The following is a 23,293-nucleotide window of genomic DNA, read 5'->3' as shown; positions in this document are numbered from 1 at the left end:
ATTTAGAGTTTTAAGTGAAAAGCAAAACCTTACAATTGATCCTAAACCAGACAGGAAGCCAGTCCCTGTTAAAACTCTAGCAGCAGCATTTTGTAGAAGTTGCAGGCGGGAAATAACATGACTACGCGTGCCACAGAATAGGGCGTTTACAGTGATCAGTCCAAGAAGACACAAAGCATGCATCAGTCTCTCAGGAAGGAATGCTTCTCAGTTTGGCGATCTTTCTTGGATGACAAAAATATTATTTACTGGACTAAGTTTTTTTTCTTTTTCTTTTAAGCATATTAACCCTACAAATGAACCAAACTGTACCTAGTTCAAAATCCGTGACAAACTAACCTAATGGGAATATAATTACAAACACAAGGTGCATGGCCTGGTGAGTCTATGGATCTCATCCACAGACCTATGTAATGTAATTTGACACACAACTTTCAAATTCTTACACCTAAACTTCAGAAGAATGGTGTTTTTTAAAATTCCTGTTCTATGCATCCTCGTTTCTTTTTTTATTGTCTTTAAAGGTATGCAAAATCGCTGTCGTGTGATTAAGCACAGTCATGGATTTCTTCATATGTACCAGAATATTAAATTACTAAAATGACATGTCAACCATTCTTCTGAAACACTGTGTGCACTGGCTGTCTGTGAATCCAGAGGTCATAATGAAAGCAAATACCACTAATATTAAAAATATAAAAATGACTATCATTTCTAATTATGCTTCACATATACTGTAGTAAGATTCTTTACAAACAGAATACAGATTCTATTTTTTTAAAAATCTTGGCATGCGACAAACTGTAGGAGTTTTTTGTTTACAGTTATTATGTTAGGTTCCGCAGGTTGGCCAACACAAACTACCTAATAAAAAATGTCCTTCAGCAGACTTGGTAAAGGACGTTCCTGTAGCTTCATGACATTTTCAAAAACAATATCGTAGTTCCTGCTTTAGCCGCGAGATGGCGTTGTCTCCCACGATTAGGACTTTCCAAATCCTAATCGCCCAGTTTCGTGTAATGCTGCATTACATTAGGATCTCGTCAATAAGACAGCAATTAATTAATCCTTCTTAAAACATTTAAAGGCTTTAAAATGACTTTACATTAGAAAGTAGAATTGGTTCAAAGGCATGTCCTCTTAAAAAAGTCATTTCTGCAGTAGCTGTCCAAACCAGTGACTCACGCAATGCTGGTTTCTCGCTATGAGACGTGGGGAAAACACGCATTTCGCAAGAATGTCGTTTTAATACGGCATCAGCATTTTATTTTTCAGTAAGCACGCCTACACCACACAATGATTTCCTAATGCAGTCCCTCGTGGGTTATTTAATAACTTACGATAATCACAAATGCCACTACAATCCTGCATGCATTAGTCTGAGTCCTTAAGATTTTTTTTTTTAAATATATATATATATATTTTTTATTATTAATAATTAAATCGGGTTTGCCGTTCACAAAACCCATTTTCAACTAGATAAGAAAACGCTACATGTTTGTTTAAAGAAGTTTAGGTCGTTCGGACCCTCGACGCAATCTCCCGACCTTCTCCGTGACGTCACGTCAACCGTGCGCTCTCATTGGCCGGCTCCCGCTCAACGCTCATTTCGCTCGGGCAAGATGGCTGTGCCAGTGAGTGTATTGCGGGGTTTACGGTGTGTCTCCCTCCCTTTTAAACCGGCCGGTCACGGTCACGGTCACGGGGCTCTTTTGGGATTATCTCTGCGCACGATCGGGGTGTGCAGGCCGGGTTTAGCCGGGGACAGACCCGGGAGGGCTTACAGCTCCCGGAGCAGCCTGTACGACCATGCCCGGGAGGGGTATAGCGACAGACCGGATTTGGATATGCAGTATGTGTGCAGCCGTGTGGAAGAGGTGATCAGAAACGTGGAGCTCCGAAAAGGGGAGCTCGGGAAGGAGGACGTGCTGGAAACAGTACGCGATTTACTTTGTGTTGTATTATTATCGACGTGCTTGATTACACGAACACTTAGCAGGAATTTTCGATTCAGAAGGTGTCTGATCTCACTGCGAAATGCGCTCAGTACAATCCAGCGCCTGCACTGTGTTTATTAATGCATTGCTGTTGTACTGTATATCACTTTTCTATTTGCAGGAATACAAAATCTGTATTCACAGTTTAGTTAGACTACAGCCATCGCTGTGCTGAAGTGTGGTTTAACTGTTCAAAACTACAGATCAGGAAATGATTCAATTATCCTCCTACCCATCTCTCCCTCTCTCCTCTCCCCCATCTCTCCCTCCCTCTCCTCCTCCCCATCTCTCCCTCTCCCTCTCTATCCTCCCCATCTCTCCCTCTCCCTCTCTATCCTCCCCGTCTCTCCCTCCTCCCTGTCTCTTTGTCTCTCTCCTCCTCATCTCTCCCATCACCCCCTCTCTCTCCTCCCCATCTCTCCCTGCCTCTCTCCTTCCCACCTCTCCCATCACCCCCCTCTCCTCCCCATCTCTCCCTGTCTCTCTCCCTCTTCTCCCCATCTCTCCCCTTCTCCCCACCTTTCTAATCAACCCCCCTCTCTCTCCTCCCCATCTCTCACTGTCTCTCTCCCTCTTCTCCCTCTCTCCTCCCCATCTCTCCCATCACCCCCTCTCCTCCCCATCTCTCCCTGTCTCTCCGTCTCTCCTCCCCATCTCTCCCTGTCTCTCCGTCTCTCCTCCCCATCTCTCTCTGTCTCTCTCCCTCTCCTCTCCCTCTCTCCTCCTCATCTCTCCCTCTCCTCCCCATCTCTCCCTGTCTCTCCGTCTCTCCTCCCCATCTCTCCCTGTCTCTCCGTCTCTCCTCCCCATCTCTCCCTGTCTCTCCGTCTCTCCTCCCCATCTCTCCCATCACCCCCTCTCCTCCCCATCTCTCCCTGTCTCTCTCCTGTCCTCCCCATCTTTCTCCTGCTCCCCATCTCTCACTCTTTCTCAAATGTATGTATTTAACCATTATCAAGGGGGTTCTGGGAGGAGAAGGCGGCCAGAAATAACATAAGATCTCTCCCTCTCCCCCCGCGGCAGGTGTCCTCGTGGCAGGAGCTCCAGTCAGTACAGTCCGATATTGCCAGGCTGGAGCTGCAGAAGCGAGATGTCAGTGAGCGAGTGAAGGCTCTTGTGGTGAGTGTGGAGCTCTGACTCTCCCTGCCTCCCGCCCCCTCCTCCAGACCCCCCTGTTCAGACTGCGCTTGTAGATCTCCTATTGCACAGCAGTGTCACCCATTCCAGGTTTTACTACCAGCTTGATCAGCCCCAGTGTGTCTAGCTAACAAGCTCAGGTGTGTCTTATTATTAAACGTATAGTGAAACCAGGAATGGATCAAAGTGCTGTGCAACAGGAGTCTTAATTAAATCTCTGTACTGCTGGGAATATAAATGATGAGGAGTTTGAGGGGACTCAGAAAGTGAGTGAACTCGGGTCCCCTTTTAATGAATTAGTCATTTAGCAGACGCTTTTTATCCAAAGCAACGTCCTGAGACTAGTGGGGTGAACTCTGCATCACGACTGCTGCAGAGTCACTTCCAACAGGACCTCGGTTTTTACGTCTCGTCTCAATTCTCTGTCCGATCGAAATGATCTGACCTGAGCCTTGAATCTGACCGCTGTCTCCAGCTGCATATACCGGGGCTGTGAAGTGGTGCAGCATTTCCAATGTTACAACAAATGGATGTATATTTATAGAAACCTTTTTTTTATGTTTCAGGAGCGTCATGACAAAAACCTTCTCCCGACAGTAAGTGCTGTTTTAATGTGTTTTAAAGCTGGGTGGAGTTTGTAGTTAAATCTGTCGATATCTGGGCTCAAGCTGCAGTGCGCTCTGAGATCCACCAGGTGGTAGTGTGGGACTGTTTACAACACGTTCGCTGTGCAAAATGAGAACTAACGGAGGGTGTCTCTCCCTTCTCCTCCCTCTCTCTCTCTCCTCCGTCCTCCTCTCCTTTCTCTTCTCTCTCCTCTTCCGCCTAGCTCCCGGAGTACCAGGTCCTGCGGACGGAGGGGAAGTCGATTCGGCAGCGTTTGAACCAGCTGTACCCCCGAGAGACTGAGCTGGACAAGCGATTCTACACGCGGGCGCTGAGACTGCCCAACCGGACACACCCAAACACTGTGAGAGACACTGAGACTGCCCAGCCGCACACCCCCCCGCACTGTGAGAGACACTGAGACTGCCCAACCGCACGCACCCCCACACTGTGAGAGACACTGAGACTGCCCAACCGCACGCACCCAAACACTGTGAGACACTGAGACTGCCCAACCGCACGCACCCAAACACTGTGAGAGACACTGAGACTGCCCAACCGCACACACCCCCGCACTGTGAGAGACACTGAGACTGCCCAACCGCACACACCCCCGCACTGTGAGAGACACTGAGACTGCCCAACCGCACACACCCCCGCACTGTGAGAGACACTGAGACTGCCCAACCGCACACCCCCCCGCACTGTGAGAGACACTGAGACTGCCCAACCGCACACCCCCCCGCACTGTGAGAGACACTGAGACTGCCCAACCGCACGCACCCCCACACTGTGAGAGACACTGAGACTGCCCAACCGCACGCACCCAAACACTGTGAGACACTGAGACTGCCCAACCGCACACCCCCCCGCACTGTGAGAGACACTGAGACTGCCCAACCGCACGCACCCCCACACTGTGAGAGACACTGAGACTGTCCAACCGCACACCCCCCCCCACACTGTGAGAGACACTGAGACTGCCCAACCGCACGCACCCCCACACTGTGAGAGACACTGAGACTGCCCAACCGCACGCACCCCAACACTGTGAGAGACACTGAGACTGCCCAACCGCACACACCCAAACACTGTGAGACACTGAGACTGCCCAACCGCACACCCCCGCACTGTGAGAGACACTGAGACTGCCCAACCGCACGCACCCCCCGCACTGTGAGAGACACTGAGACTGCCCAACCGCACACACCCAAACACTGTGAGAGACACTGAGACTGCCCAACCGCACGCACCCCCACACTGTGAGAGACACTGAGACTGCCCAACCGCACGCCCCCCCACACTGTGAGAGACACTGAGACTGCCCAACCGCACACACCCCCGCACTGTGAGAGACACTGAGACTGTCCAACCGCACCCCCCCCCGCACTGTGAGAGACACTGAGACTGCCCAACCGCACGCACCCCCACACTGTGAGAGACACTGAGACTGTCCAACCGCACACACCCCAACACTGTGAGAGACACTGAGACTGCCCAACCGCACGCACCCCCACACTGTGAGAAACACTGAGACTGCCCAACCGCACGCACCCCCACACTGTGAGAGACACTGAGACTGCCCAACCGCACGCACCCAAACACTGTGAGAGACACTGAGACTGTCCAACCGCACGCACCCAAACACTGTGAGACACTGAGACTGCCCAACCGCACACCCCCCCCGCACTGTGAGAGACACTGAGACTGCCCAACCGCACACACCCAAACACTGTGAGAGACACTGAGACTGCCCAACCGCACACACCCAAACACTGTGAGAGACACTGAGACTGCCCAACCGCACACACCCCCACACTGAGAGAGACACTGAGACTGCCCAACCGCACCCCCCCCCACACTGTGAGAGACACTGAGACTGCCCAACCGCACGCACCCCAACACTGTGAGAGACACTGAGACTGCCCAACCGCACACACCCAAACACTGTGAGAGACACTGAGACTGTCCAACCGCACGCACCCAAACACTGTGAGAGACACTGAGACTGCCCAACCGCACGCACCCCCACACTGTGAGAGACACTGAGACTGCCCAACCGCACACCCCCCCACACTGAGAGACACTGAGACTGTCCAACCGCACACACCCCCGCACTGTGAGAGACACTGAGACTGCCCAACCGCACACACCCCCGCACTGTGAGAGACACTGAGACTGCCCAACCGCACACACCCCCACACTGTGAGAGACACTGAGACTGCCCAACCGCACACACCCCCACACTGTGAGAGACACTGAGACTGCCCAACCGCACACACCCCCACACTGAGAGAGACACTGAGACTGCCCAACCGCACACCCCCCCGCACTGTGAGAGACACTGAGACTGCCCAACCGCACACACCCAAACACTGTGAGAGACACTGAGACTGCCCAACCGCACACCCCCCCACACTGAAAGGAAAACTGACACAAATTGAAAAAGGTTACGCTATTGTGACTCCCGGTAGACTTTAGCGGTATCATTTTGTAGTTTCTTTGATCACATGATGTTAAATAAAAGATCTAAATTATGTTCATATAGTTATTATAATAATTATAATTATTTTTTAACTATGTCTCAATCTGGAAAACTTTTGCCCATCGCTGTGTGTGTAATAAATATATATATATATATATATATATATATATATATATATATATATATATATATATATCTATATTGACTGAGCCCCTCCCCTCTTTTCCGTTTCAGCCAATCGGAGACGAGAGCCAGGCGCGGCTGGTCGAGACAGTCGGACAGAAGGCTGGTAAGGAGGAAACAAAAGCCAGGGGCTAAATTATACCGAACCCCGTGGTACTGTGCTGTCACTGTGGGCTGCAGTACCGGTGGGGTCTGCCTGCTCGGAATTGAAACGAGGTTAAAAATCTGAAAGAAAAGTTTACAGATGTTAAAATGGGGAAAGCATTTATAATAAATACATTTTAAAAAGGCATGTTGAGGCGCAGCGGTACCGTGGGACAGCCAGCTCCATAGTGTTCCTGTTTGTTTTGTTTTTTTAGATTTCGACTTTAAGATTAAAGGCCATTTGGAAATTGGAGAGGACCTGGATATAATCAGACAAAGGTGAGTTATTATCACTGAAAGGGTAGCCAGGAACTGCCTCCCAGTTAAAACCACGAGAGCCACACTGCTTCCCACCCAGTCCCTCCTCAGCTCCACTAGAGCCACACTGCTTCCCTCCCTCCCTCCCAGTCCCTCCTCAGTTCCACTAGAGCCACACTGCTTCCCTCCCAGTCCCTCCTCAGCTCCACTAGAGCCACACTGCTTCCCTCCCTCCCTCCCAGTTCCTCCTCAGCTCCACTAGAGCCACACTGCTTCCCTCCCAGTCCCTCCTCAGCTCCACTAGAGCCACACTGCTTCCCACCCTCCCAATCCCTCCTCAGCTCCACTAGAGCCACACTGCTTCCCTCCCTCCCTCCCAGTCCCTCCTCAGCGCCACTAGAGCCACACTGCTTCCCTCCCTCCCTCCCAGTTCCTCCTCAGCTCCACTAGAGCCACACTGCTTCCCTCCCAGTCCCTCCTCAGCTCCACTAGAGCCACACTGCTTCCCACCCTCCCAGTCCCTCCTCAGTTCCACTAGAGCCACACTGCTTCCCTCCCTCCCTCCCAGTCCCTCCTCAGCTCCACTAGAGCCACACTGCTTCCCTCCCAGTCCCTCCTCAGTTCCACTAGAGCCACACTGCTTCCCTCCCTCCCTCCCAGTCCCTCCTCAGCTCCACTAGAGCCACACTGCTTCCCTCCCTCCCTCCCAGTCCCTCCTCAGCTCCACTAGAGCCACACTGCTTCCCTCCCTCCCTCTCAGTCCCTCCTCAGCTCCACTAGAGCCACACTGCTTCCCTCCCTCCCTCCCAGTCCCTCCTCAGCTCCACTAGAGCCACACTGCTTCCCTCCCAGTCCCTCCTCGGCTCTCGGCCCTGGGCTTCACCCTCCCTGATAGTTCCTCAGCTCGCTAACCGCACTGTTTTCTGCATTCAGTTCTGTTTTTCTGTAGATGTTTCATGGTCTCTTTGTGTTTGTCAAGCACAGACCCACAGGCAGTTTCAGTGAGCTTACAAACCAAACAAACACACTGCACACCACTAGAGGGTGCCCAGGGCATCGCTCTGCACCTTTAATGGCTGTTCTTGTTGAGCTGTGATCTCGATCGCTCGCTGGCTTCCATTTCCAGACCTTCTGCATGTTTGTAGAGCAGGATAGAGAATACTTGTGTATTACTTTTAGGACATTTTATCAGAAAACATACTTTGTGTGACTTCAAGTAAATGCTCAAATACACTTTCCCCTCTCTCCTCCTCTCCCTTCTCTCCCCCTCTGCCCCTCCCTCCTCCTCTCTCCCCTCCTCTCTCCCCCTCTCTCCTCCCCTCTCTCCTCTCCTCCCCTCTCTCCTCCTCTCCCTTCTCTCCCCCTCTCTCTCCTCTCCCTCTCTCTCCTCCTCTCCTCTCCCTCTCTCTCCTCCTCTCCTCACCCCTCTCTCCCCCTCTCTCCTCTCTCCTCTCCTCCCCTCTCCTCTCTCCTCTCCTCTCCTCCCCTCCTCTCTCCCCCTCTCTCCTCCCTCTCTCCCCTCTCCTCTCCCCTCTCTCCTTCTCTCTTCCTGTCTCCCTCCCCTTTCTCCTCCCCTCCCCTCCTCCCCCTTTTCCTCTCTCTCCTCTCCCCTCCTCTCCTCTCCTCCCTCTCTCCCCTCCCCTCTCTCCTCCTCTCTCTTCCTCTCTCCCTCCTCCTCTCCTCTCCCCCTCCTCCTCTCTCCTCCCCTCCCCTCTTCTCCCCTCTCTCCTCTCTCCCCCTCTCTTCCTCTCCCCCTCTCCCCTCTCTCTTCCTCTCTTCCTCTCTCCCTCCTCCTCTCCTCTCTCCTCTCCCCAGGCGTCTGGCTCATGTTTCAGGTCACAGGTCCTATTACCTGCGGGGGGCTGGTGCTCAGCTGCAATACGCCCTGCAGAGCTTCGTACTGGACAAGCTGCTCAGAAAGGTAGGGTCTGTCCAGCCCCGAGACCCCAAACCCCAAACCCCATCCCCACACCTGGGTCTCTCTCTTCACTGAAGACACTGAGAAAGACTTCTAGTGGAAACGTTTGCCGTTGAATTTACACTGAAGACACTGAGAAAGACTTCTAGTGGAAACGTTTGCCATTGAATTTTCACTGAAGACACTGAGAAAGACTTCTAGGTGGAAACGTTTGCCAGTGAATTTATGAAGTTTCTTTTAGTGTTTCTATATAAGAACATAAGAAAGTTTACAAACGAGAGGAGGCCATTCGGCCCATCTTGCTCGTTTGGTTGTTAGTAGCTTATTGATCCCAGAATCTCATCAAGCAGCTTCTTGAAGGATCCCAGGGTGTCAGCTTCAACAACATTACTGGGGAGTTGGTTCCAGACCCTGTCTATACCTTTTAGGATTTTGAATGTTTGAATCAGATCGCCGCGTAGTCTTCTTTGTTCAAGACTGAATCTCTTGTAACAGCCTAATGGTACCTGTGTGCTGAAGACTGTGTTTAAGGGCTCCTTGTCAATGTTCTGAAAACAGTAGTCCTGTTCATGTTTGATTCTGAGCACTCTCTCTGTCTGTCTGTCTCCCCTCTCTCCCCTCCCTCCCTCTCTCCCTCTCTCCCTCCCTCTCCTTCTCCCTCTCTCAGGGCTTTATTTCAATGGCAGTGCCAGACATGCTCAAGGGAGCTGTGTTTGTAAGTATCCCGAATGTGAACGGTCTTGTTGTTGCTGTCAGTCCTGGCGACAGGGTTACCCCCTTCTGGGAGGGGGAGGGGGAGGGGGAGGGGGGGTGGGGAGGGGGAGGGGGAGGGGGGTGGGGAGGGGGGAGGGGGAGGGGGAGGGGGGGGTGGGGATGGGGAGGGGGTTGGTTTGTGTTTGCTCTGGTCTGATTGAAGCCTGCGTCTCCTCTCTTTTCTCTCTTTGTAGGAAGGCTGCGGGATGCAGCCCCACTCTCTCGCTCCTCCCAGGTCTATGCTCTCGACTCCTCCAGATTCCCTGACCTCAACCTGGCCGGCACAGGGGAGGTTGGCATTGCAGGTACCCAGATGAGCGCTCTCCAAGACGGGCAGCGCTGAGCAGCACAGCCGGGGCATCGCTGGAGCTCTGAAATCAAGCCAGCCCTGCCCTGGCTTCACAATATAACAGCAGCACATTCATAGAGTCATTAGGAAGTCCAGTCCCCATTGTAATCTACTGGCAGTGGCTACACTTCCAGTATCACTGAGAGTGTGGATCTGACACTCCGAGTGTCAACCACAAAGCATTCGAAACGTTTCAACCACAGCAGGGTCTTCACAGACGCATTAAACACGTCAATATCAGCTTCGTTTTTTTGTTTAGATTTAATAACTTATAATGTGTTTCTAAGTGTCGGGCGTGTCTCTCTCTGATCGTGTTGAGAGTGTGTTTCGTTCTCTTGCACTCTTTGTATGACAGACCCTCTCTCTCCCTTCTCCCTGTCCCTCAGTTTTATATCAGTTAATCTGTGGTGTGTTGGGTGTCTCTTATAATGTGTTTCTAAGTGTCGGGCGTGTCTCTCTCTGATCGTGTTGAGAGTGTGTTTCGTTCTCTTGCACTCTTTGTATGACAGACCCTCTCTCTCCCTTCTCCCTGTCCCTCAGTTTTATATCAGTTAACCTGTGCTGTGTCGGGTGTGTCTTATGTTCACAAGCAGGATGTGTGGTAGAGTGGATCTGGGAATGGATTCCTGAGCTGATCCTGTGGAAGTTAGGCTGGCAGCGCCTCGCTGGTCTGCTGTTAGGGTTTCTCGGATTTGTGATGTTGATTTATTTCTGGTTTCAGGATATTTTATGGACCATGCAGTGAACATCAAGGACTTGCCAGTCAGGTAACTGCACTCCCTGAGTAATTCAGAGATTATTTACTTCTGTTACAGTAGGGTTTCTTTTTTTCTTTTTTTTCTGCAGTCGTTGGCGGTTCACGATTGATTTAAATGTAAATATCGTGATCCCCTCTCCCCTCTCCCCTCTCCCCTCTCCCCCCTCCCCCCCCCCCCCCCTCCCCCTCTCCCCCTCCCTATCCCCCTCTCTCAGGACGGTGTGCTCCAGTACATGCTACAGAGCTGAGACAGACACTGGACGGGAGGCCTGGGGGCTGTACAGGGTTCACCACTTCAACAAGGTGTGTGCGCGGGACGGCAGTGAGCCGTGTCTGTGTGTCTCTCAGGTGGAGGTGTGTGTGTGTGTGTTGTGTTGTATTGAGTCGTGTCTCTCAGGTGGATGTGTGTGTGTGTTGTGTTGTATTGAGTCGTGTCTCTCAGGTGGAGGTGTGTGTGTTTGTGTTGTGTTGTGTTGTATTGAGTCGTGTCTCTCAGGTGGAGGTGTGTGTGTTGTGTTGTATTGTGTCGTGTCTCTCTCAGGTGGAGGTGTGTTGTGTTGTATTGAGTCGTGTCTCTCAGGTGGAGGTGTGTGTGTTGTGTTGTATTGAGTCGTGTCTCTCTCAGGTGGAGGTGTGTGTGTTGTGTTGTATTGAGTCGTGTCTCTCTCAGGTGGAGGTGTGTGTGTTGTGTTGTATTGAGCCGTGTCTCTCAGGTGGAGGTGTGTGTGTTGTGTTGTATTGAGTCGTGTCTCTCAGGTGGAGGTGTGTGTTGTGTTGTGTTGTGTTGTATTGAGTCGTGTCTCTCTCAGGTGGAGATGTTTGGCGTCACAGCTGACGAGAGCGGTCAGGAGAGCGCAGATCTGCTGTCGGAGTTTGTCTCCATTCAGAAGGAGATCTTCTCTGAGCTCGGGATGCACTTCAGGTCAGCGCAGCTTCAGACTTCCATCGTTACCCCATCCCCAACTCCAACCCTGACCCAAACCCTAACCCTCACCCATCCTCAACCCTGACCCAACCGCATCCCAAACCCAAATTCCAACCCCATCTACAACCCTAACCCAAACCCGACCCCAACCCAGACCCATCTCCATCCCCAATCCTGACCAAAACCCTACCCCAACCGTAAACCTGACCCGACCCCAACCCACACCCCATCCCTCAATCCCAACCCCATCCCTATCCCCAAACCTGACCCCAACCCACACCCCATCCCTCAATCCCAACCCCATCCCTATCCCCAAACCTGACCCCAACCCACACCCCATCCCTCAATCCCAACCCCATCCCTATCCCCAAACCTGACCCCAACCCACACCCCATCCCTCAATCCCAACCCCATCCCTATCCCCAAAGCTGACCCCAACCCACACCCCATCCCTCAATCCCAACCCCATCCCTATCCCCATCCCCAAACCTGACCCCAACCTACACCCCATCCCTCAATCCCAACCCCATCCCTATCCCCAAACCTGACCCCAACCCACACCCCATCCCTCAATCCCAACCCCATCCCTATCCCCAAACCTGACCCCAACCCACACCCCATCCCTCAATCCCAACCCCATCCCTATCCCCAAACCTGACCCCAACCCACACCCCATCCCTCAATCCCAACCCCATCCCTATCCCCAAACCTGACCCCAACCCACACCCCATCCCTCAATCCCAACCCCATCCCTATCCCCAAACCTGACCCCAACCCACACCCCATCCCTCAATCCCAACCCCATCCCTATCCCCAAACCTGACCCCAACCCACACCCCATCCCTCAATCCCAACCCCATCCCTCTCCCCAAACCTGACCCCATCCCACACCCCATCCCTCAATCCCAACCCCATCCCTATCCCCAAACCTGACCCCAACCTACACCCCATCCCTATCCCCAAAGCTGACCCCAACCCACACCCCATCCCTCAATCCCAACCCCATCCCTATCCCCAAACCTGACCCCAACCCACACCCCATCCCTCAATCCCAACCCCATCCCTATCCCCAAACCCGACCCCAACCCACACCCCATCCCTCAATCCCAACCCCATCCCTATCCCCAAACCCGACCCCAACCTACACCCCATCCCTCAATCCCAACCCCATCCCTATCCCCAAACCTGACCCCAACCCACACCCTATCCCTCAATCCCAACCCCATCCCTATCCCCAAACCTGATCCCAACCCCATCCCTATCCCCAAACCTGACCCCAACCCACACCCCATCCCTCAATCCCAACCCCATCCCTCAATCCCAACGCCCTTCGCTCTTGTGTTGCAGAGTGCTGGACATGCCCACTCAGGAGCTGGGGCTGCCTGCCTACAGGAAGCTCGATATTGAGGCCTGGATGCCAGGGAGGGGCAAGTTCGGAGAGGTGAGCGTGTGAGAGTGGAGATGAAATAAATAAATAAATAAATGTGCTGGCTGTGGTGTAATCCACTTTCTTACCTTCTCTCCCCTCCTCCTTTCCCTTGTTGTCTCTTCCTCTCCTCCTCCTCCTCCCCACTTCTCTCTCCTCTCCTCTCCTCTCCTCTCTCAGATCTCAAGCGCTTCTAACTGCACAGATTATCAGAGTCGCAGACTGCACATCATGTACCGTGGAGACAGCGAGGGGCTCAAGTATGCACACACGGTGAGTCTATACCAGCGGTGACCAGACGCATTGCACCCCTCTATAGAACCAACACATTGTGCGTCATAAAGTCCATTGAAACCTGCTGAATGATGTCACGTTAACATATCGAATTACACACCACTTTGAAGTTTTCTCATATACTTCACGAAAAACTGACAACTGAAAAATGTGACGCGTTTCAAAATGTTTCTTTGCTGTGCAGGTGAATGGGACTGCCTGCGCTGTTCCCAGGACTCTCATCACTATACTAGAGTCAAACCAGACCAAGGTAGGCAAGAGAGAGACTGGACAAGAGACTGACCTGGAGCATAGCCAAGACTTGACTTGACTTGACTCTCTCCCCCTCTCTCTCTCTCTCTCCCTCTCCCTTTCTCCCTCCCCCCTCTAAATCTCTCCCTCCCCCCTCTAAATCTCTCCCTCCCCCCTCCTAAATCTCTCCCTCCCCCCTCTCTCCCCCCCTCTCTCTCTCAGGATGGCAGTGTGAGAGTCCCTCAGGTTCTTCAATCCTTCCTGGGCTCAGAGGTGATTGAGAAACCCAAATACAGCCCGCTGACATACATTGGACCGAACCAGCACCACCGGAGAGGAGACAAGAGCTGACCTGCTTAGACTAGGAACGCTGGGAGGAGGGCTAGACTGGGAATGCTGGGCAGCTAGACTGGGAACGCTGGGGGGAGGACTAGACTGGAAATGCTGGGCAGCTAGACTGGGAGCGCTGGGTGAGAGACTGGGAATACTGGCTAGAGCAGCGCTGTTAGTGGGATTTCTATTCTTGTCTGTTTCAGAGACTTTGTTTCTGTAACCCCTTCCTGTTCAGTCAGCTTCACCTTGTCTGTGCCTTGTCGTGTAAATATGAAGTACTTTCACAAATAAACACAAATGTTGGTCAGAGATGTCTGTGCTCTGTTTGTTTTTCTTGGTTTCTTTTTTAGTCTCTGTTTTGTGTGCATTTGTAAAGTAAAGAACGCTATATACAGATATATAGAGACACTGAAAGAAACTTAATAAATTCAATGACAAACGTTTCCACTAGAAGTCTTTTTACATGTCTTCTCTTCTGGTCAAATGGAGAGACGGGAGGAGGGAGGGAGGGAGAGGGAGAGAGGCAGGCAGGTAGGCAGGGAGAGAGGGAGAGAGGGAGGGAGGGAGGGAAGCTGCCAGGGTGACGGCTGAGCGTGTCCTTTTTAAAGACTGTAGGTGAGTGCAGAAGGCTGTCTCTGGTTCCTTGCACATTTTAAGGTGTTGTTTTTTTGTTTGTTTTTTAAACGCTGTGGATCATGTTCGGTCTGTAAAATCGATGCATCACTTTGTCTGCTGAACTGGTCCCTCCAGGCATGGAGATTGTGTGTCTCTAGGTCTGTGTGTGTCTGTGTCTCGCTCTGTGTCTCTTTCTCTGTGTCTCTCACTGTCTCAAGCCAGGACTGTGGGGACGCTGGGTCAGGACGCAACGCTGTGAAAGACGCTCCTGAGTGTCCAGCTGACAGCGTTATGGCAGGTGGTTCTAATTGTTTGTCCAGTACTGTGTTAACGTCCTGCCGGACTGATACAAGCATATACAACATAAAACATGGCCAAGTGCTTTAATGTATAATATACAATTCTTGTAAAATGATGTAAATATATACAGCACAGAAACGGAATGTGTACATGATGATGTATTAATATATCCCCTTCGATTCTTTATTCATTTTTATTTTTATTATTTTAAAACTGTGTGTGTGAGCTCTACAGATTTCAAGAAGTTACCCTGCCGTATAAATACATCTATACATTATAAAACAACAGCTAGATAGATAGGTAACTCAGCCTGTGCAATTGCACACACAGTGAGTGAAGGGGATATAACTATTCATGAAAGGCAAGCCAACAGCCAGACTGCTGGTAACATGCTGTGACTGGATGGGCTCTCAGCACAGCGTGCATGAGTCTCGCCTCTGTGGATAGGAGGGTTTGTTTGTGCAGCTCTAAGGGAAGAGGAACCATTTATTCAACGTCAGCCCAGCTCTCGATCAGGGTGTAGCGCTGGGGGGCAGGGTAGGGGTGACGCTCGTTTTCAGAGGCGGGGTTCCTGTGACTCGCCGTGACTCCACCTCCCCTCCCTGGGTTGGATGCTCAGGTGAGCCCCTGGTCTCGCAGGCCCCTTCCTTCTCTTGCAGCAGAGCCTCGATGTGGTTCAGCAGAGCAGAAAAGAATTGGGGGACCCCTTCGTACCCTGAGGAGAAAAACTGCAGAGTGAACCCCAAAACACCACCGGGCAGGACTGCAAGAACCAGCATGCACTGCACCTCTTAGTCAGATATATACAGGACTACAAGAACCAGCATGCACTGCACCTCCTAGTCAGATATATACAGGACTGCAAGAACCAGCATGCACTGCACCTCTTAGTCAGATATATACAGGACTGCAAGAACCAGCATGCACTGCATCGCCTAGTCAGATATATACAGGACTGCAAGAACCAGCATGCACTGCACCTCTTAGTCAGATATATACAGGACTGCAAGAACCAGCATGCACTGCACCGCCTAGTCAGATATATGCAGGACTACAAGAACCAGCATGCACTGCACCGCCTAGTCAGATATGTCGCAAGTGACGCTGAATCAGCTAGGCTGGTCAGTAAAACATTGACACCTTTTGCATGGAGGATCTCAGTAGCTAAGGCTCATGGTTCATCAATTGATTCAGATTCAGTTGTATTGTGTCTACCAACTGATGATGTGAGGCAGAACAGTAATTGGATACCAGAAAATATGAATAACAGTGAGTTTTGGCCTCCTTCAGTGTTCTGGATGGAAGGCGTACCTCGCAAAGTGACTCTGTGCGAACAGAAGGGAATGTATAGTAACAATGTGTACAGATCCAGAACTATTGTACATGGTGCAGAATTAACCCTGACACACAAATTGAAACATAATCCTCTTGTTATGTGTGCATGTAATATGTGCCAAAGCAAGACATCAGTGACTGGGCCTGCCTGTAGTCATTTAGCTAAACACTGTAGAATCTTGTTTGAATGTAATGACTCTGAAGGAATTTCTTTCTCTCATCTAAATGTAGATCCAAAGGATATTAAGAGGATTGAATGCATAAATTGTGAAGGAGGTCACTTAGTGAATTGGGCACATCTAGGTAAATTGGAATGTGTAGAAGGTGTCCCAGCTAAACGTGTCCAAGTATCTTGTAGGGACGAAGTGAGGAAGATGGCGTCTCACACCTGTGATGCTAAACTTTGGATAAAGGGGCCTGTTGTCGTTTTCGCGGAACCAACCAGAGCTGAACCCGGCACAGAAGTTGAATCCTGCTGGGAACGCTGGGATATGCAGGACATGGACTAGGCAATTTCAAATATGGAATGTATTATAAAATGAAGTGTCAAAGATATTAGGAAGGATAAAGAAAGAGTATCCTTGTACCACTAGTAGGTGGCTCTCTTGCTCCATGAAATAGTTTGTAATAATATACTATAATGTACCTTGTTATTAATCCACTATACTATTGTCTAATGATGGTAGATGGATTCCTTATAATATAGGGGCAGCAGTGTGGAGTAGTGGTTAGGGCTCTGGACTCTTGACCGGAGGGTTGTGGGTTCAATCCCCAGTGGGGGACACTGCTGTTGTACCCTTGAGCAAGGTACTCGACCTGGATTGCTCCAGTAAAAACCCAACTGTATAAATGGGTAATTGTATGTAAAAATAATGTGATATCTGAATAATGTGAAATAATGTATAATGTGATGTCTTGTAACAATTGTAAGTCGCCCTGGATAAGGGCGTCTGCTAATAAATAAATAATAATAATAATAATAATAATAAAATAGGTCAGTCCTCTCTTGTTTGGAATTACACCTGTATTCAATTAAATACTTAGTAGTCTGAGAATCCCTAAGAAAATATATATAATGAACGATTTACCACAAGTATATCTTATCTTCAGAAAGCATGACGCTTGATAAAAAAAGCACCATTCCGGCTAAAAGTGAACGTTAACACCGACAAATTTATGTCCTAAAAACACAAGATAAGAAGAGACTCTTTATGACCAAAAGATTTAACTAACAATCCAAAGGTCTTGAGAAAAAAATCCTGTCTCGGCTGGATTTTGTATGAACAAAGAGAAGGGTCGAGCCTAGTTGAATGCAGTTATACTGGCCTATATTTGGATTTAAATCCTAAGAGGGATTCACCAAAATAATATTATAGCAATTGATAAACAGAGGTAAATTAATTGAAAGATTATCTTATAATGAAACAGGTTCAGTGCTAATTGACACTGTTTATAGTTCATAACAGTTATTTCATAAGATTAATAATATGTTTTAAGTATTTGCTATAATGAGAAAACATATTATTTAAAACTGACAAGTATTATTGCTTGTTCACGACTTTGCTGTAGTAATAAGAAGATTAAAACCTGGAGCAGTATTCGATTTACTTAAATGGGAAAATGGTACAAGTTTATTCTTCTTTCTATTGAACAATAAGACATTATGATATCCATTGAAGTATAGAAGTTAAAAGGTGTTGTGTTATGTTTTTGTGTTAAGTTTGTAATAATATACTATAATGTACCTTGTTATTAATCCACTATACTATTGTCTAATGATGGTAGATGGATTCCTTATAATGTGGTGATTTGAAACTGCTGCAGTGAAAACAGGGCCTCTCTTCTTATCTAGAAAGAGGGAAAGTCCTTGGGTTCCACTTCAGCAGAGCTGCAAGCCTCATGTAGATGGAGTGTTAAGGTTTATGGAATTAGTGGTTTAGCACAGATAAGAATATATCTTGAAATAATATGCAAAAATTATGGCTTAACAGACCTTTATAGGTCATAAATCTAAAAAGTGTTTGCACAGACTCTGACCTTGGAAAAAACAAGAGAATGTGGAAACTGCTAGCAGTAACATATTCCCAGAGAGGTACAGGTCAGAGCCTGGTCAGTGCATCTCTTAATGGATAAATAATTGTAATGAAAACTATTACCACTTAAACTTAGTGAAACTAAATGACTTGAATATTGTATGAGACAAACTTGTGTCAAATACTCTGTTAGACAATGGTATATGGAATCAAAACTGACTCATTAACAAAATGATGAAACAATATGAAGTTAAAAGAAACACATACCTTTAATTTAGCATAATATAATCACTTAGAAGATGATGTCACATATTAAGAACATCTCTCATATATAACACATATAAAAATAGTGTTTTGCATGCAGTAGTGTTTTTATATTATATTATAAACCAAGATCCTGGGAACCTTGGTTCACTTAACTTTTCAGATAAAGGAGGGGCTCGGAGGAAAGCAAAGAAATGAGATCATAGGTTTGGAGTTAGACAAGAAATGAGATATTGAATTTATTGAGTACATGACACCTATCAATTCTGAAAAGTTAGTCCGGATCTTTTGAAAACTATTATTTGTAAAATGGATATGAACTGTCCCACCTGATTAATGATTGGATTTAATTGAGGCGTCCCATGTATTCCAATGAGACGAAAAACCTATTTAACTCCAGAGTAATTTCAATGGAGTACCACACTCATCCCAGACAGGGCAAGGTGGTCCATCTTTTGCAAACCGACACAATTGAGCTGATTGAATTCAGTTTCATTTGCCTGGTGAAGACAGTCATATCCTTTTACGATTTATATTAAAGGGTAAGCATTAATCAATTATTATTATTATTTTATCTCACATGTATTGCATGTATTGCCATAAGGGACTCACGCTATGTTTTAGAAATAAGAGAGAGTTTTGTTGAATGTGCTGAAATAGACCATTGGGTACATTCGGCCTTGATTAACACATATATACATGTATTAAAGTGTTAACGTTGATATCTGTTAAGACACTGGACTGCCCAGTGTGTCTTTCAGCTGGGGATATGACGTAGCCTGTAGCTATCTATCCAATATTTAACCGTTAATAAACCGAACGAGTACTAATCATACTCCGATTCATAAAAAACTTTAGATACATGAGTCTGTCAATTTCTTGAGTTCTATATTAGTCATCTGGATATACTGCGGGTCCAGAGCACGAACTATATCCCACTAGGAGTAATAACATCTCTGTCCTCCTAACGTCTCCCCTGAGATAAGAGTGTGTGCTGAGCAGTTCATAAGAGTACGTAAAGAAATCTGGCCACACGGATTTCGTGACAGATATATACAGGACTGCAAGAACCAGCATGCACTGCACCTCTTAGTCAGATATATCCAGGACTGCAAGAACCAGCATGCACTGCACCACCTTGTCAGATATATACAGGACTGCAAGAACCAGCATGCACTGCACCTCTTAGTCAGATATATACAGGACTGCAAGAACCAGCATGCACTGCACCTCTTAGTCAGATATATACAGGACTGCAAGAACCAGCATGCACTGCACCGCCTAGTCAGATATATACAGGACTACAAGAACCAGCATGCACTGAACAGCCTAGTCCTTGGATATATACAGGACTACAAGAACCAGCATGCACAGCAGCTCCAACAGCCACACTGAAATGGACACAGGACTACAAGGATCAGCATGCCTTGATACAGAACTACAAGGACCAGCATGCACTGCGGCCCCAGCAGCGGCTCTGACCTGGGAAGATGTTGATGTCGATCACGGTGTGCCTCCCTGTCTCAGTGTTGACGATCACGTCCACTCCGAACAGTGACATCCCCAGCTCCGCCCTCAACTCCGTTACTATGGCGGCAATGACATCATCGCAGGGGGGGCGGGGCAGCGCGGCCTCCTCGTCCAGCTGAAGAGTGAGATGGAGTGAAAGTGAGAGAGATAGTCTGGTTCCGAGCAGCTGATTGATCTCAGAACTTTGTCAAGTCGGGTCTTAAAGGATCCCAGTGATTCAGCATCGACAGCGTGGCTAGGCAGGGATGGGAATAAGACTCCTGTTGCACAGCAGAGTCACCCAGTCCAGGTTTTACTACCAGCTTGATCAGCCCCAGTGTGTATAGGCAACAAGCTCAGGTGTGTCTTATTAAAAGGGAGAGGGAGAGGAGGCTCACCGCAGTCAGGTGTGAGGAGGACTCCGGCTTGGACACGTCGTGACTGTTGAAGAAGATCGTCTTCCTGTCTGCAGAAACAGAGCAGAGCTGTGAGAGAGGGAGAGGGGGGTGGAGAGAGGGAGAGGGAGAGGGAGAGGGAGAGGGAGAGGGGGAGGGAGTGGGAGAGGGGAGGGAGGGAGGGAGGGAGAGAAGGAGGGAGTGGCAGAGGGAGAGGGAGAGTGTAGAGGGGTGAGACGGAGGGAGTGGGAGGGAGAGGGAGAGGGGGGAGGGTGTTGGAGAGGGAGGGTGCAGAGGGGGGGGGTGAGTGGGAGGGGGAGGGAGAGTGTAGAGGGGGCGCAGACTCACCGGAATGCCCCCGAGGGAAGTTCTTGAGCGAGGGTCTCTCCACAGTGAAGTGAGCCCCTCCCACCACGAAGACCTTGTGCAGCACGGCGCTGTGATTGATGAAGCTCTGCAGCACGCAGGGGGGGCGAGCGTCCCACAGACCAGCCGGGCCAAAGATCAGAGACATCTAGAGGAGCACAATACACACTGTGAAGCTACCCTAACCCTAACCCAAAACAAACTGCACCTGTGCCAAAAATGTATCTGCAACTTCATTCCTGGCATGTTCACGACTTCACCCCATCTCCTGTAACAGGGGACACTGCGAACCCTTATCCATTCCAAGGGGTCGTGCTGTTCTATACCTTGTATGGGCTACACAATGTTATTTTGAGATGCATTATTCCAGTTTCTTAGAAAGCCAACTTTGCTGCTGTCCTAGCTCTTGTACAGTCACTGAGGGCTGAGCTGCATGCTGACAATCAAGTGCTACAGTGGGACGTGTGGGAAAGGGTTAAGTTTGTGAATAGCTACTGATTTATTTAATTAGACTGAAACCATGCTCGTCAGCTCTTAATTGCATATCCCAGGTGTGTAAAGTGACTTCAATACCAGCACGCAGGCTCCTTCTGCTTCGTATGAATTGTATCAGTATTGAAAACAGGCAGCAGGTGGATACAATAGGGTTTTGCTTCACAATTAGCTTCACAACAAAGTCTGCAGTCGGCATCATTCAGCACTCTCACATCCACTCTCACACCTACTCCCACTCACTCCCACATCAACTCACTCTCACCCACTCTCACACCCACTCCCACTCACTCCCACGTCAACTCACTCTCACACCCACTCCCACTCACTCCCACATCAACTCACTCTCACACCCACTCCCACTCACTCCCACATCAACTCACTCTCACACCCACTCACTCTCACACATACTCACACACACTCACTCTCACTCCCACCCACTCTCACACTCGCTCTCACACCCACTCACTCTCACACCCACTCACTCACTCACTCTCACACACACTCTCACTCCCACTCTCACACCCACCCACTCTCACACACACTCACATTCACTCACTCTCACACCCACTCACACTCACTCACTCTCACACACACTCTCACACCAACTCACTCTCACACCCACTCACTCTCACTCACTCTCACACACACTCTCACACCAACTCACTCTCACACCAACACACTCACTCACTCTCACGCCCACTCACTCTGACACCCACTCACACTCACTCTGACACCCACTCACTCACTCTCACACTCACTTACTCACTCACACACACACACACTCTCACTCTCACACTCACCTCGTGAGAGCTCGATCCGTGGGCCACTCGCGTTTTGCAAACTGTGGGGGGGACAAAACAAATGTAACTAAAATAAAACACATTACTCGAGGTGACTGTGTCTGTGAGTCCCAGTCACACTGGGATCCTGTAGTGTGTACTGAACTCACTGATAGGGAAGGGGAGGGGGTGAGAGGTCTGGCTCTGTCTTTGAGGGGGGGTCTGTGTTACTCACTGATAGGGAAGGGGAGGGGGTGAGAGGTCTGGCTCTGTCTTTGAGGGGGGGTCTGTGTTACTCACTGATAGGGAAGGGGAGGGGGTGAGAGGTCTGGCTCTGTCTTTGAGGGGGGGTCTGTGTTACTCACTGATAGGGAAGGGGAGGCTGCGCTGTGCTCTGTCCAGCTGTTTCTCACTCAGCTCCATCGAATTGATCTCCATGTAGGGGGGGCTGCAGACCCACTCACCTGGGAGGGGGGAGGGGTTAGTGCTGTGATACAGGGGAGGGGAAAGAGGAGATGAGAGGGGAGAGAGGACAGGAAAGGAGTGAGATAGTGGAGAGGAGAGGAAAGGGGTGAGATAGTGGAGAGGAGGGGAGAGGAGAAGAAAGGGGTGAGATAGTGGAGAGGAGAGGAAAGGGGTGAGATAGTGGAGAGGAGAGGGAAGAGAGGAGAGGAAAGGGGTGAGATAGTGGAGAGGAGAGGGAAGGGGAGAGTGAGAGACTGGAGAGGAGGGGAGAGGGGAGGGGAGGGAGAGAGAGAGTGGAGATGGGGAGAGAGTGGAGAGGAGGGGAGTGGAGAGGAGGGGAGAGGGGAGGAGAGGGGAGAGGGAGAGAGAGTGGAGAGGAGGGGAGAGGGGAGTGGAGAGGAGGGGAGAGGGAGTGGAGAGGGGAGGAGAGGGGAGAGAGAGTGGAGAGGAGGGGAGGGGGAGAGAGTGGAGAGGAGGGGAGAGGGGAATAGAGGGGAGAGGGGGAGAGAGTGGAGAGGAGGGGAGGAGTGGGGAGAGGGGGAGAGAGTGGAGAGGAGGGGAGAGGGGAGAGAGTGGAGAGGAGGGGAGAGGGGAGGAGAGGGGAGAGGGGAGGAGTGGGGAGAGTGGGAGAGAGAGTGGAGAGGAGGGGAGAGGAGAGGGGAGAGGGAAGGAGAGGGGGAGAGAGAGTGGAGAGGAGGGGAGAGGGGGAGAGAGAGTGGAGAGGAGGGGAGAGGGGAGGGGAGGGAGAGAGAGAGTGGAGATGGGGAGAGAGTGGAGAGGAGGGGAGTGGAGAGGAGGGGAGAGGGGAGGAGAGGGGAGAGGGAGAGAGAGTGGAGAGGAGGGGAGAGGGGAGTGGAGAGGAGGGGAGAGGGAGTGGAGAGGAGGGGAGAGGGGAGGAGAGGGGAGAGAGAGTGGAGAGGAGGGGAGAGGGGGAGAGAGTG

The 23,293-nt window shown here is 50.0% G+C and overlaps 2 protein-coding genes across 2 annotated transcripts in view; one reads left to right on the top strand and one right to left on the bottom strand.

Moving 5' to 3' along the window:
* Window positions 1-1,584: 1,584 nt before the first annotated feature.
* On the top strand, window positions 1,585-14,107 carry sars2 (seryl-tRNA synthetase 2, mitochondrial). The gene is given in 17 exon segments (XM_059004797.1): window positions 1,585-1,937; window positions 3,021-3,116; window positions 3,701-3,730; window positions 3,964-4,104; window positions 6,460-6,514; window positions 6,768-6,831; window positions 8,626-8,731; window positions 9,396-9,443; window positions 9,676-9,699; window positions 9,702-9,786; window positions 10,552-10,597; window positions 10,803-10,890; window positions 11,397-11,509; window positions 12,860-12,953; window positions 13,119-13,211; window positions 13,417-13,482; window positions 13,686-14,107. Coding segments are annotated over 17 exon segments (1,593 nt in total). The 5' UTR covers window positions 1,585-1,622; the 3' UTR covers window positions 13,815-14,107.
* Window positions 14,108-14,792: 685 nt separating this feature from the next.
* The window catches only part of LOC131702753 (inositol-tetrakisphosphate 1-kinase-like), a 13,229-nt gene continuing 4,728 nt past the window's right edge, over window positions 14,793-23,293 (bottom strand). Inside the window, exons 5-10 of the mRNA XM_059004801.1 lie at window positions 22,253-22,351; window positions 21,909-21,949; window positions 20,596-20,761; window positions 20,251-20,318; window positions 19,826-19,988; window positions 14,793-15,426 (exon numbers count right to left, since the gene is read on the bottom strand). Coding sequence (XP_058860784.1) covers window positions 15,224-15,426; window positions 19,826-19,988; window positions 20,251-20,318; window positions 20,596-20,761; window positions 21,909-21,949; window positions 22,253-22,351 — 740 coding nt within the window. The 3' untranslated portion in view covers window positions 14,793-15,223. The remainder of the gene's footprint in view (window positions 15,427-19,825; window positions 19,989-20,250; window positions 20,319-20,595; window positions 20,762-21,908; window positions 21,950-22,252; window positions 22,352-23,293) is intronic.

This window comes from Acipenser ruthenus, chromosome 30, assembly GCF_902713425.1.
Source record: "Acipenser ruthenus chromosome 30, fAciRut3.2 maternal haplotype, whole genome shotgun sequence".
Classification (NCBI taxonomy): Eukaryota; Metazoa; Chordata; class Actinopteri; order Acipenseriformes; family Acipenseridae; genus Acipenser; species Acipenser ruthenus.
This window is presented reverse-complemented; position numbering and strand designations above follow the sequence as displayed.